This window comes from Neovison vison, chromosome 11 (assembly GCF_020171115.1).
Source record: "Neovison vison isolate M4711 chromosome 11, ASM_NN_V1, whole genome shotgun sequence".
In the NCBI taxonomy this organism is placed as follows: Eukaryota; Metazoa; Chordata; class Mammalia; order Carnivora; family Mustelidae; genus Neogale; species Neogale vison.
The window spans coordinates 147,260,621-147,275,591 of NC_058101.1; the positions used below are offsets into that span (position 1 = coordinate 147,260,621).

Below are 14,971 nucleotides of genomic sequence, written 5' to 3' on the forward strand. Positions count from 1 at the left end.
ACAAACTTTGTAATCTAAAACAACAGAAATGTATTCCCTTGCAGCCTGGAGGCCAGAAGTCCAAAATCTGAAGGTTCTAGGGGAGCCCCTTTCCTTACCTCTCCCAGTTTCTGGTGGCTCTAGGAAATCCTTAACTTGTGGCCACCATGACTCTAATTTCTTATCTTGCTCCCATCATTGTGCTATTAAGAGAATCCATTGACTGGGTGGCTTATTAACAACAAAAATGTATTTCTCACAGATCTGAAGGCTGGCAAGTCTGAAATCAAAGAGCCCAAACATTTGCTGTCTGGGCACTCTCTGGGGTCTTTTATAGGGCCACTAATATGTATATGAGGGCTCCATCCTCATGACTAATCACCTCAAATACTATCATACTGGGCATGGAGTTTCACTGTATTAATTTTGGGGCAGAGGGTGGAACATATATTCAGTCCAGAGCACTGTCTCTGTTTTCACGTGCCCTTCCTGTGTCTCTTCCTTATCTTCCTATTTGAAGGACACTTATTACTGGTTTTAGGGCTTACCTGGGTAATCCAGAATGATCTCATCTTGAGATCCTTAACTGAATCACATCTGCAAATACATTTTTTCCAAATAAGGTGACATTCACATGTTCCTGGGGTTAGGACATAGGCAGAATTTGAGGGGTCACCCCTCAACCCACTATTCTATGTCCTCTTTTTTTCTTTCCCAGAATGCTGAGTATACTACAGTTACTAATAAATGCTTATTGATTTGAAAGTGTGCTCATTTCAAAGTGGCCCAAATTAATGGCTGGGCTAATTGCCCCACCTTGTTTCAAAGAGGCTCTGTCATTAGCACTACAGAATGCATGGACATAAAAACAGTCCGACTTGGCAAGGCGTATATGTGTTTCCGACTAAAGATCAAACATCTAATAGTCACACCTAAAGCAAAAACAGTCAGTAAATTGAACCATTATTATAACCTGTAAGATTGCTGTTTTTCTAAGTGTTGGTCCTTGGGCTGCAATTAACTTCCTAGGTGGTCTTGAGGATTACTAGCTCCCAGCAAGGTATGAATGTCTCAGTTGAATTGACCCTGTTTACCCTTTATTAATTTCGGTGCCCTAGAAGAGAGAGAGAGAAAAAAACCAGTCAGGGCTTTAAAAATAAAGGGAGACAATTGTCATATTAAAATGTTCTCTTTGATTGGATTCACTGAAATGAGTAAGTCCTGAAACAAGGACAGACGTTCACCATGTTCTCTGTTACGTCTGGAAGCAGTATAGCAGGGAGGATGGAGCACATGGGGGTGTGGCCGGGAGACCCTGGTCACCGGACCCCGAGTGCTAGATTCGGAGACCTGGCTGGGCCTGGTTCTGCGGGTGCAGGTGTGACCTTAGGCAAGCCACTTACTTTCTCTGGGCTTCCGTTCCCTACCTTTTCAGGAAACCAGGTGGGCTGAACTAGCAGTTTTTCGGTCTGTATGTCATGTGCTGTGGTGCTCATCTCACCTGCTCCCAGAAACAACCCCAGTGGTTCTTTCTGAGATTAGAAGCTGGGTTTGATGGGGCGCCTGGGTGGCTCAGTGGGGTAAGGCCTCTGCCTTCGGCTCAGGTCATGATCCCAGGGCCCTGGGATCGAGCCCCGCATCGGGCTCTCTGCTCAGCAGGGAGCCTGCTTCCTCCTCTCTCTCTGCCTGCCTCTCTGCCTACTTGTGATCTCTGTCTGTCAAATAAATAAATAAAATCTTAGAGAAAAAAGAAAAGAAACTGGGTTTGGTTCAGAATTTTAAAACCGTGGTGTTCTGGTTTCTCCTCCTTCACCTGCTTGCAGCGGAGAGCTACAAGGAGACTCAGATGGTGAAGATTAAAGAGGAGCCCATGGAGGTCGACATCCAGGACTCGCATGTCTCCGTATCACCCAGCCGGAATGTTGGCTATAGCACTTTAATCGGGCGAGAGAAAACCGAACCCTTACAGAAGATGCCAGAGGGCAGAGTGCCCCCAGAGAGAAACCTCTTCAGTCAGGACATCTCTGTGAAGATGGCTTCCGAGCTTCTCTTTCAACTGTCAGGTACATTTCTGTGCAGAAAAATGTCAATAATTGGGAATAATTGGAAGGAAAGCCACTCTAACAAAGTAAAAACACCCGCATTATAGAATTTCTCAGGCAGAAATCAATTTTGTTACTTTAACATGCATACTGCCACTCAAACTAACAGTTAATAAAATGTTGCCAAGTGGAACTCCTGCCAAACTTTCTTTAATAAATAGTTAAGAATCACTTGAAATTAGAACTCTATTCAGTTCCGTGCAAATGATCCCTGTTGACTAGGCTAAACATCTCACCTCGACTTTTGCTTAGGCAGTTGATCTGATTAACAGCCTCTTGTTTTTTTTTTTTTTTCCCAAGTGTTCAAAAGATAAACTTCAATTTACTCCAACAGTGACTGAATTACCATGAATTCCAAATTAGTGCGGTTTGAATTAAGATTGTACTGTATCTTGCCAAAAACAAAAACAAAAAAAAAAATCAAGTAAAGGGAGTAGATGAAAATGTGAGGACTCTTTCCAGCTATCCCCTTGCAGAGCGTTTTTCTATAAACTGACGGTTTCTACTTTGAATATTTGGAATTCACAGGTGTAGGAATTACCAGCTCAGCTAAGTGTCCTGATAGAACAGTTGATGATCCTCTTGGTTACCTTTGTTAACTCTTTCAAGCTGCATAGTGTTGGTCCTGAACAAATTTAACATGCTGTTATTATTTGAACATGATTGAGATTGAAGATATAGACACGTACAAGATTCAGATTCATTGAAATACACAGAGCTTGTCCACACTCAAGCATTGGCCTGTGTATAGAAGTTCATGCATCAGCAGAGTTTGTTACGAATGTTTGAGAAACTCTGTTTCATTACGGATAGCATATTCAAAACACCACGAGATTATTTAAGTATTCACTTGCTTTCCCTGCTAAGAAAAATATCAGGGAGAAGAAGCTAGAATCTGCATACCATCATGATAGTTCACCTTGTTGTTGGCCTGGTGACAAGCGCCAGAGCTTGAAACTATTGGTTGGTTCTGGAAATGGTGGCCTCCTGCTTCTCAAACAGGGATTGTTCTTTGTGCAAAGCCTTGCAGTAATGGAAATAGTTAATTCCATAAACTTCACAGGACACGTGGATCATCCCAAGCTCCCCAAAGCTCCAAATCCTACAAGGTGCTTTTCTTTTCTTTTTTAAAACAAGCTGAAAGCATATCTAGAAACAATACAACTTTGAAAAGGACTTAGCAGCTACAATTTGCAAAAGTGAGGCCAGTGTGTGGTTCTTTTCAGAAAGTCTCTGTCTCTCCTGGTACATTATCACTGTCTGCTATCAGTGACAAACTTTGTGTCTGAGAGTTCTCACCCGGCCACTGTCACTTACTGCCTGCGTGACCTCAAGCAAGTCTTTTAGCCCCGATTTCCTGCTCTCTGAAAGAATACTGCCTCTGAATCCAAATCCAGCCTCGCTGTCATTGTCTAGTGCACAGAAAGTGACCGTCCACACCAACTTGCGCGAAGCCGTTTCAGCCTAGTGTTACAAGTATTGGGTGGATGTTGTAAGTCTTTCGTTTTTCCAAATTATCTGTTTAAATTTGTTCAAAAATCCCTAAGATAGGATTTTTTATTTGCTCTGCCATGGAAACCCGAAACCCTCGTCGAGCTGGCCAGGTTTTCTCTGCTTGCTGAAGCCGTTGAGGGCTGTGACAGTCAGGGCAGAATCCTCCCATTTGAACTGGATTGGGAAGGCCGGAGTTCAACTCTTGTGTTCTTGAAAGCTAATTAAATAATTCCTGACAGCTGGTAGATACAGACCTCAAGACAGAAAAGGGAGGGTTTACCTCTGCTTGTCTAATGATATTTTTTTGTCCCTGGTGACATTTATCAGAATAAGCGCTCGATGACTGCAGAACCCAGAGGTCTTATGGCTGTTTTTATATCCCCTCGCACAAAGGGGCCTGACAATACAGAATGCTTAAAGGTTGTCATCAAAGTCAGAAGCGGAACAGTTGCAACAACTGCAATTTTCATGCTGAATCAGAGGAAAGCAGAAATTTTCAGCTGGGGAAACATGTAGTAGGAATAACGGGTTCTGGTGCGCATCTCTCCGTGTGTATGTGTGCTTATTAAGGCCTCATTAAAATCAGACAACACACTTGAAATTTGTCAGTGACTTTTTCCCTTTGATTGGTTTTTACTAAGATATTTTTGTGGATGCTGTCTATATGCTTTTAACGATTGTCTTTATGAATAAGACAGGGAGGGTTTGAATATTTACAAAGGAAACCAAAAGAAAACCACAAAAGAGAAAAAGAAACATTGAGGGAGTTTCTGTTTAAGCCTTAGAGACTCAAATTGAGTAAGAACGACCTACAAGGGATGTTTCATTCTTTCTTCTTACAGAAAAAGTGAGCAAAGAGCACAATCACACAAAAGAAAACACCATTCGGACGACCACCAGGTAGGCCATTTTTGGGAAGGGGGGGTCCCCTCAGAGCACCCCTTGTGTGGGCCATCAGGCCCCGATCACGCGTGGTGCATTGTTCCCCGAACTCTTTTCTCCCGCTAGGTTCAAAGGAGTCATGCCTTTTGCCCCCAGTTTGTGTTAGAAATTTTGTGGAAATAATACAGAAAGCAACCTAGCCAAGGGGGAAGACCACTAATATTTATCAAACATCTAATAGCTGTTACTTGGCTGGAGATTTTTCCAGGTGTTTTTGTTTTTGTTTTTGTTCTACTCCTTATTATAGTTTTGTGAAGTAGGTCATATTATTATTCTCTTTGCAGAAGTTTTTTGACTTGGGAGTTTAAGCAGGTGGCACAGCTAGGATCGGGGGGCTGGGTCTGTATCTCAGGAAGGCTTCACCCAATCAGGAGACCAAGGTGTGTTCCTCAGTAGCTCCGCAGGTGTGGACGGATCACTGGTCACCAAGGATACCCCAGCTTTTTACCTCACAGCATTGTTAGGAGGGGAGAACATTTTCAAGCGAGAGAAAATGCTTCAAAAGGCTGCAGGAGGACCTTTGTCAGTAACAGCTGTAGATAAGGATGCTATGCATTTGCCAAAGGCGGTCTGAGGAGGTGCGCCAAGGTGGGCTGCCCCTCCGTCAGCCAGACGGAAGGAGGAGGACCAGCCATGCCACCACTCTTCCCCAGCCTGCAAGGCCATCCTGACCCCAGCTGTGCTCCACGAGCGCATACCCCACCACTGCAAGAAAGGAACCCCAGGGGAGATGGGAGCTCTAGCTTTTAAGGACCGTCCCCCACCCTCAGACCGCCCCCCCCAGTCCCTGGGTTAACCCCAGAGGCGGGCTTTACCAGATGAAATAGGAACAGGGAGAACGGGATGTGAAGCCCCAAGAAGGCGTTCAGTCAAGGAACTGAGCTTGCACGAGCAGACGTAGATTCTTCCTGATGGGAGCAGTTGACTGGTTTGGTGTTTTTAGTTCTTGCAACAAAGGATAAATGATGTTTTTCTCTTTTGAGGTGGTATGAGTCGACCTCAGAGCATCATCAGTCATGTGCTCATCTGAACCTTAACCTGAGTTGTGTTTTCCTTTTTAATTCTATGAATTGGAATTTAGGGGTATCAAATGTCAAACAGTAATTAGAACAGAGCCAGCCGGCCTCACATGAAGTTTATATGGTACCAGGAAAACGAAACCTGCTGTAACGAAACAGAAGAGGGGCATAGCCTTGTCTTTGTGTCTTAAGTACACAGTTGTAAAATGGGTCTTTCAATCTGGGCTGTACATTGTTTAGGGAAATGGGTCAGGGGGCTGGGAGGGCTACTTGTCTATTAAGTTGGATGCCCGAATAGGAGATGTTACCTGCTGCAGATTCCAGTGGACCTTCCACATGTCATCTTAAGGCTGTTTAGTATCTATGCTTGCGGCTGTAAACCCATGAAGCTGTCCTGATTGGAAGACAATGAAAGACAGCAGACTAAAAATAACCAATGTTCATTTTAATTGCTTCCATAGGTTTGTTGAAGTATCACGGGTCAGGTTCCTTAGAAGCTGAGCCCGAGACAAGGATTCCTGGGAAGGGACTCTATTGAGAGACTGCTCTCAGAGGACCCTGCTGGGAAATGAAGGTGGCAGGAGAGGGAAGGGGACATCGTGGAGCAAGGGTGTAGTTTTCGCTGGGTTCCAGCTTTAGCTTGATCCCACAGAGAATTCTGGAGCATGAATTGCACCACAGGGTAAAGCTGCCTGGAGGCAAGGGGGCCAGCTCTTTGGACCTCCATGCTGTTCCCTAGCTTCGGGTCACCTCCAGCAGGGGATATGGAACCTCCTCGTTGCAGAGGCTCCAATGGTGAAGGTAGTTCCCCCTCGCCGTTCACAGCCAGCACGGCCAGCCACTTGCTTGCTTGATCGCTTGCTCTCTGTCATGGGGAGCCCAGTAATGAAGTACAGGAGTTCTGGGCAGGACCCGCCAGCACCCCCTGTGGGCTTTCTGCTAGATCTTTAAGATCACATCATAATATGTACATAACAGAAAGGTATGCTGCAAAGGCATGTTATTTTATGCTTTTCAGGTGTTCTCTGGGAAGACTAAGAGGAGGTTTGAACTAGCCCCAAATGAGTGAAATGCATCTCACTGCCTAAATTGCCTTGGCTAGAGCTAGAGCATAATTATAGGATAGAAGAGAATTTTTTTTAGCCGTTTGGCAAAAATGAGGCAATCTTTAAATTCTTCTCTTGCTGGGAGAGTATGAGTAAGAAGAAATCCAAATCAGATCTTTTGCCCAAAGCAGAGGAAGAGTGCTTGCCGAGAGCCCCCAACATGGTAAGCATTCATCAAGCAGTGTTACAGAATTCTGGGTTTATTCTCCTTTTATAGAATCCGTGGTGTGTTTTTATTCCTTTGAGTAGGAACCTGTTCAATTAGACTCTCCTCAAACAGATCTCTTTTTTACCTTCTCACCTCATTACTTTGGGCAGAATAGAATCAAGTGTCTTTGTGCCAAGAAATCCTCCTTAACCTCAATTAACTGATGGCAGGGACAGGGGGAAAAAATGCCAGCTCCCTCTCTTACTCGATTTCTGTTTTAGAAGGAACTCTTATTCTGTATGCATAAGGTCAGCTCATGGGGGTTACTTTTTAAGGTAGGATTTGCAATACTTTTCAAAAAGAATGACATCAAGCCTCCACATTTCCTTATCTCTGGATCTTTAGGTACTTAGTGGGATCTTCTTCTGGGTCCGGAAGAATCTGGCTGTCCAGAATGGTGGCTCTTAATGACAGTCAAGTTCAGAATCTGCCATGTTTGAGAGTTGCTGGGTACACTGAAAATAGTTTAATTCTGAAGGGCGGGCCTTGGTACGTTGACCATAGCACAGTACAGAGGGTCAGGCTCTTCCAGATGCCAGGGGGTACTTGAGCTCCTCCTGAGCTACCTCTCGGGCCTCCTGACCCTAGAGTTTGGATGTCCAGGGCGCCAAGAGCAGAGAAGAGATGTGCAATCCTGGAAGAAGGCAGCTGATTCTCTTTCCCTGTCATATAAACCCACAACTTTCTCCACAGTTGTTTGTCATTTTTTGGTCTTGACTCTCATTCCAACCACAAGAACTAAGGAAAAGTGTAGCAGCCTAGGAAGAAACACTGTAGCTTGGCATTCCACTATGTGCTTAACCAAGGAGAGAAGACATGGGGTGTGGATTTCCATGCCTGGGCACCAAGAGAGCATGAAGCTTGGGAATGTGTGTATAGCCCACCATCCATCATATCCCACCATATCCTATATGGGCTGATAGTTGTGCCTCCCTCCTCTTCAGATCCTTTCCACTGGCATTTCTGCTGTTTGTTAATATCTCTATTATAAGATGGATAGATAGGGAGAGAGAAAATGATGTTAGACAGCATTCCTTGTTAGCAATTAAAAAAAAAAGTTTGGGTGAGGCTAAAGGTTGAAATGGGGAACTAGCAAGTTTCTGGGTCATTGGCTCTCTACCTCGTTTAAAAAAAAAAAAAAAACTCTTTCAGTGGAAAATTTCAAACATATACAAAAGTAGAGAAAATACCCATCACTCTGTCTGAACAATGATCATCTCGTGACCCTTGTTGAAAGGTCTCCTCCTTTCGTTCCCCTCCCCCTGAATTATTTTAAAGCAAATCTCAGACATCATTTTAAGAACGTGTTTGAGAGTGCTTTTTCTTTCACCCCAAGAACTGAGACCCAGCTGCTTAAATTAGTATCATCTTCCCAAAAGTAAAGGAGAAAAACAGTCTACCAGAGTGCACCGTGTAGCCAGGTAGAGAAATCAATCTACTTACCAGCTGAAATGATTGGGTCATGTGGTCGTGCTCACCAATGCCTTGACCTTAACCCCTCCACCCTTGTTTGTGCCCTCCTAGGAGCACCTCCACTGAATCAGTCCTTTAGTTGGAACTTCACTGTAAATGCTAAAACAGCAGTTCTTTTGCCTGTTTAACCTCAGAGTCTAGCAAATTCAATCTAAGTGTTAAGAAGGCTGTGCATCTCCTTTGAGAGAGTGTGTGGACGGAGCGTTCTTAATGCCATTCTACCTGATAAATGAGATGAGGAGACAGTCCAGCCAGACCCAGGAGAACAGAAGGACTGAACACTTAAGAGACTAATAAAATCCTGATTTTTTATTTCCTTTCCTAGCACACGCCTAGATTCTGCAGGGAATAGATAACCAGCTAATATGATCATTTGTTGATGAAAATATATGAGGCATGATATCATAACCAGATCCCAAAGTTTAATGGAATAAAAAGAAGATCTACATCTTCTGACATGGACCATCACCCCGCCAGATGCTGGATAAGATCGAAATAGGAAAATGGAACCCTAGAGTAAGAATCAGATAGCTCCTGGCAGGTGAATTGGACATGCTCAATGTTGTGTAACACCATGAACGTCAAACAATGGCTGCCAAGAACCCTCTCTTGGTTATTTGTTCTCTCGTTTACCCATTAATAATTCAGTGTCCATGGGGATATAAGATTGCAGGCCTTAAGAAAAACTTCTCACACCTGGCTTGCTTTATTCCAAAAGTAAGGAAGTGTTTACCCAAATTGTCCTTTTCCCCATTACAAGACAAAATGCAGAAGTGGGAAAATCGGAGAAAGGTAGACTTGTATCACGCCATGCCAACCAACATTTAATTTGCCCAATCTTCAGAACTTGGAATGTGGACTCTTCGTTATGATTTAGATAATGGCACTTACAGTGCTCATTAAAAGACATATGCACTTGGAAGTGTCCAATATAGAATTTTTCTATGTGGTCATTTGGATGCATGTCCTTAAATATTTACGATTCAGTAATAGAAGTTGCACACATTTGGAAAACCATCAATTTGTACAATTTCCTCTTTTCATTTTTTTGGAAGGCCAAAGAGAATAATGCTCTATTACCTTAAAAAGTAAAACATTACTTAAAAGAACATTGGGTTAGACAAAAGCAATTAAGAAAATAAACAAGAAAGAGAGCACATGAAATTGGTGATTTTTGAGAAGGCCTCCACATTTTTTCATTACCCATTAAATTAAAGGACTTTAAAATTAAATGCATTGAGATTCCATTTCTAAAAAAATGGAATTTGCTACTAATTTCATGAAGTTCCTTCAGTTAAGACATTCGGTGTTTTTTTGGTGAAGTCAAGGCTCTTGGAGGGCCATATGGTGCCCCTGCAAACTTTGACACTTTTCCTCAAGACACTGCCATCTACTGGAATACTGTCACAATAAATACATACATTTTGATACTTGTGATTAAGCAGCCCCCTGTGATTAAGCAGGTTGTGCAATGCACATCCTGAACCACTGTCCACAGCTGCTCTGGCACAAAGGTTGACTGTCTTTTCATTGGCAATACATCCTTTTGAACTTATCTTTGAGTTTTAAGTTTTCAAAGAAATTAAAGTCATCCTTGAAAACAGTAGATTGTTTTACATATAGCCTGAAATTATTTTGTCCATTGCTGCCACTTGGGTTTTTTTCCTTTTTATTTCACCAGACCTTTCTCAGTACTTTTTATTCCTGCACTGTATTTGTCCTGTATCACCCCTGCCATTTTTCTTTCCATCTGTGATGCCTATATTGATTGAACTGTTACAGTTGAAACAATATGCTTCCAGAACCATTTGGTATTGTGTTATTGTAAAGAGACAAGTTTAAATCTCTCCTTGAGGATCTAAAAGAGGGCTGTGCCTCTTCTTCATTTCCCATAAGCTCTGCTGCCTTTCCTTCTGGCAACTTACACCAGTGGTCCATCTTTTTTGTGTAACTCAGAATAACCACGGATAAAGTATAATTGTGTCAGGCTCTCTAAGTAGACATCCAGCTCTCTCCCTTAGCCACCTTTGAAAGGTTATGCAGGGGTGACATGACCAAAAGGTATATGTGGTTTAGGTGCTAGCCCAGTGCTAGCCCAGTCCTGTTCTTCCTATCTGGGATTTTCTTGCAAGAGTGTCTCCGTGGTTGTCACTAGGAGCATATCAGATATAGAAGGGTTGGCCTCTATTGAGGGGTAAAAAGCCCTCTTGGGTGATGCAGACCAGAGAGCATCCACATTTCACCAGTGTTACTCACAGCTTCCATAGGACAGAGTCTTGGGTCACTGCAAGGAAGACTGAGTTCATCTGTTCTTGGCTCACCTGAGCAGAAAGCCTGTTGTCCTTGTTTATGCTTAAAGTCCGAGTCCCGTGGGAGATCCAGGTCCCTCACAAGCTGACATTTCGTGGATCCGGACGTGCAGGTTCACTTCCGTGGTCTGCGGTTGGCTCCGGCTCCCTGGGTCTGGCCTCACCGCCGCAGCGGCCCTCCACAAGGCCTGGCATTGTGCTCCTTGTCCTGAGAAGTTTCATGGCCCCACAGTGGATGAATGCTTGAGCTACAGCAGCAGGAATTGTTCCTTGAAAACTTGGTGTTAGCTTGTACAGACTGTCCCGCTTCTGAGACAACCCGAAATAGAAGGCATTTGTGCTGTTGAAAGAAGAAAATTTAAAAGACATTACCAATATATATTTCTTTGTAAGATGCTCTGATGTTCTCTGATATTTTCAACGGCCTCTCCCTTCCATAGCTTTTGGCCTTCCTCCACCTAAAGTTGCCTGATCCTGGTGGAATCCTGATTTACAGACAGTTGTGCCCACCTGGGTCTTAACACTGCCTTCCACTATATCGTCCCTCGGCTTACTCTTTAAAAAAACTAAGAGTCTCTTTAACAATGAAGAATCCTACACTGTAAAACTGAGTCTTTTTTTAAGTTTTAAAAAGAACTTTTATTGGAGGAAAACGTAAAGAAGAAAAAATAATCATTTATAATCAATGCTGCTACATAGAGACCGCCTTGGCTAAGTGGGTAGTGTAGCTCCTGGCTGAATTTCTGTCTGTTTGTATACGTATGCTTTCTGTAAAAACTGGATCCAGCTGTATATTCCGTTTTGCAGACTTCTCTTTTCACCTAGCAATATCCTAAGAACTTTTTCCGTACCAGTAAACATAACTCAGTATTATTCTTTTAATGTTTACATAGTATTCAGTGTTTGCACATGTCATAATGTATTGAATCAGTCCCCTGTTACTGGATATCAAGAGTTGGGTTTGGTTTGGTTTTCCTAAGCTGTTGCTAATATAAACAAACTGGGGGTAAATGGATTTCAAAAAAGCATTCAGTTTTCAGGCTTTTGCATGATTTGTCTAATGGACTTTCAAAAAAGTGGAATCTGTAATTCTACCAGAAGCTAAGAAGAGGTAGAGAGAGAAAATGTTTTAAAGGTCTTAGCTTTATCATTTAAATTTTTTTTCACCGATTGGAGGTTATAAATTCTATTTTATAGTTACAGTCTTTTTATTTATTGATTCTTAGTGCTGTCAAGCATTTTGTTCATAGAGAGGCATTTGTGTTTGTTCTTTTGTATATTTTCTTTTATTGCCATTTATTCTTCTCTTTGGTGGTTTGTCTGGGTTGGAATTTTCCTTTGATTGTTGTTATTGATTTTTTTTATTATCAAAAATTTCAAAACAGAGTAGAAAGAATAATGAAATAAACCACCACGTTCCCATCACCCACTGAGAAAACATTTGCCGCACTTTACTTCATGAACCTTTTCTTCCCTCCAATTTAAGTCGCATCCCAGGGCGCCTGGGTGGCTCAGATAGTTAAGCATCTGCCTTCAGCTCGGGTCATGATCCCAGGGTCCTAGGATCAAGTCCTCCATGGGACTTGCTGCTCAACGGGGGGCCTGCTTCTTCCTCTCCCTCTTCTGCTCCCCCTGCTTGTGTTCTCTCACTCTCTCAAATAAATAAAGTATTTAAAAACACATATTTAAATCACCCCCTAGACATCATAACATTCATTCTCAGATTCTTTGATGTATACCTCTAAGAAATAAGAATATTTTCCACAGTGCCATTGTACATCGTACAGAATCAACAACACATTTGAGTGTTTTTAATTGCTGAGAAAGTTCTGTTTGATCGGTACCAGCCAAGTGTGCGGTCATATCAATGGACTAGGAGGAGGAGACACAACTTAGCTTTCTTGTCAACTCTGAAAATTAAAGATGAAAATCTGTTGCCCATATGAGTCGTCGAATGACCTTGGCTCTCCATCTGCCCACAAGCCCCATTTAGAAACCCACTGAGTCTGTCATGCCAGCCTCAATTTGTAGATAAACGTCCTGGCTGAAGTCTGCCAGAGTGTAGTGATTAATTCACGTTTTATCCAGTACAGTCCATCTTTCTCTGAAAATGTGTGCATCCAACATGATCAACAGCCAGGTTTCGAAGCCTGCCCACTGGGGTTGTAGGTGTTCTCCTCTATTATGTCCCTCTCAAGCCTGAGTAGGGAACTTGCTGTTTTGGATGGCCACCGTTGTCTTCGGGTCAAAGGCTTGCAGTGAGTTTTAGTCCTGAGCACTCGTCCCCACCCCCATGTTCAAATTCTTTTATTAAAATAAATACATTAAAATCATTCAAGAATAGGGGGTCCATATTTCTATGGTGTTGCAAAGAGAAGGGTAGTGTTGGCCAACGCCATTAAAACTGTTTTCTTTCATTATAGATGATTACCTTTTTAACAGACTGCTAGAACTTCCTAGGAAAATTGGCACCGACTGCTGTACCTAAAATGTTAATATCCGGGCCCATGTCAGAAGCAGCAGCTAATCTCCCAACCAAAATGAAACTGAGGGCCCAAGCTGGAAGTTGGGAGGACCACATACAGTCCAAGGTGACAGAGCAATTGTTATACTGTAGCAAAAGGACCTAGCTAGGGTTCTGTAAAGTACTAAAAAATCTTCTAAAAAAAAGTGTTTTAATTTTTTTTTTTTTTTTACTTCAAGATTTTATTTATCTATTTGAGAAAAAGAGCACAAGTAGGGGAGAGGGGCAGAGGAAGAGGGAGAAGCAGGCTCCCCACTAAGTGCAGGGAGCCCGACATGGGGCTCGATCCTAGAACCCTGGGATCGTGACTTGAGTAGAAGACTGATGTTAACTGATTGAGCCACCCCAGTAGCCCAGTACTAAAAATTTTTCTACAGAGATCTGTAGAACTGGGGATTTAATGTATTTCAAATACAATCATTATAAATGTTATAAAACACATAGATATGCAAATATATAAAAATATATTAAGCATCTATTATTCCATTATAAATTATTAGCAAAGAAATTAATCAAGGCCAGTGGTATTTGAGATAAAAAAATAAGTACTTCCTAAAAATTCTTGCAGTGAGTATGAAAATCAAGTTGAAAATGAAATAATGTTACTGACCTTTTATAAAAACTGAAAAATCAAAAAGAAAGTGTGGTGGTGTTTTGTTGTTCAGTTGTGGGCATATTTTCACACAACCTACTTCAGCTTCTCAGAAAGTTTCTTCTGACCTTAAAGTACTTGAGGAAATGTTGAGAAGATAGTACGAGCTAATCCGACTAGTACCCCTATTCTGTATCTTTGAATAATCCCATCTTTTATATTTAATATGTGGGAAAAGCTTTAAAAAAAAAACAATGTTTTTCGTTCTTCCACAAGGGCGGTCTTCTGTTTTTGTTAGCCAGATCTAGCTTTTGTTCAAAGAAAACATTTCCAGTTTGTTGTCATTTCCTTTCCTGTCATTATCTATGCATGGAGATACCATGTGGAAGTTACCTGTATCCATTTCAATCCGTCACATATATATTCCACACAGACAGAAAGTCCTTGAATGAGAGTAAGATTTATACTTGGAATCACTTTGTTCTCTTGCCTGTCTTTTCTGGAGGCTTCTGGAGACACGCAAGATTGTTTTTACAGCCAGTGTCTCCTGCTCACTTCAAGATGTTAATACTGTTTGTCACTCTTGAGGTGTGTCTCAAGGTTGAAGTGATTCAGAGGTCAGAGTTTTAAAAAGACCAGTACAGTGGTTTTAGATTAATATATGGAATTTGAGTCTTAAAAATACCAGGATATGGTGCACCTGGGTGACTCAGTGGGTTAAACCTCTGCCTTCAGCTCAGGTCATGATCTCAGGGTCCTGGGATGGAGCCCCACATCGGGCTCTCTGCTCAGCAGGGAGCCTGCTTCCCCCTCTCTCTGCCTGCCTCTCTGCCTACTTGTGATCTCTCTGTCTGTCTGTCTGTCTTTCTCTCTCTCTTAAATAAATAAATAAAATATTAAAAAATAAAACAGGATATATCGGTACAGAAAACTCCTATTTTACTGACTTGAATTTGTAGAGCAGAGGCAAGCCGTGTAAACGAGGCCATCTGGTGAGGTGGCCCAGGGACTGGGGTCTGCTGGGGAGTGGGTAGCTGCTAGAGAGAGAAGACGTTGAGCCCCACAAAACCTTTCACAATATGTAGCTTCTCAGAAATATCTGAGTTGGATCACTTATTCTTAAAATTTCCTTAAAACAAAACAGAACAAAACTTAACCCAGATTCTTTTGGACATAAATCCTGAGGCCCTCGTATGTTGTATGAGACATAGCTGAATAGCCCA

At 42.3% G+C, this 14,971-nt stretch overlaps 1 protein-coding gene across 6 annotated transcripts in view; it reads left to right on the forward strand.

Moving 5' to 3' along the window:
• ZNF827 (zinc finger protein 827) overlaps nucleotides 1-14,971 on the forward strand; it is a 168,451-nt gene that overhangs the window by 88,714 nt on the left and 64,766 nt on the right. For all 6 annotated transcript variants that reach the window (XM_044224926.1, XM_044224930.1, XM_044224927.1 and 3 more), the window contains exons 6-7: nucleotides 1,803-2,042; nucleotides 4,418-4,475. In XM_044224926.1, the coding sequence (XP_044080861.1) occupies nucleotides 1,803-2,042; nucleotides 4,418-4,475 (298 nt within the window). The remainder of the gene's footprint in view (nucleotides 1-1,802; nucleotides 2,043-4,417; nucleotides 4,476-14,971) is intronic.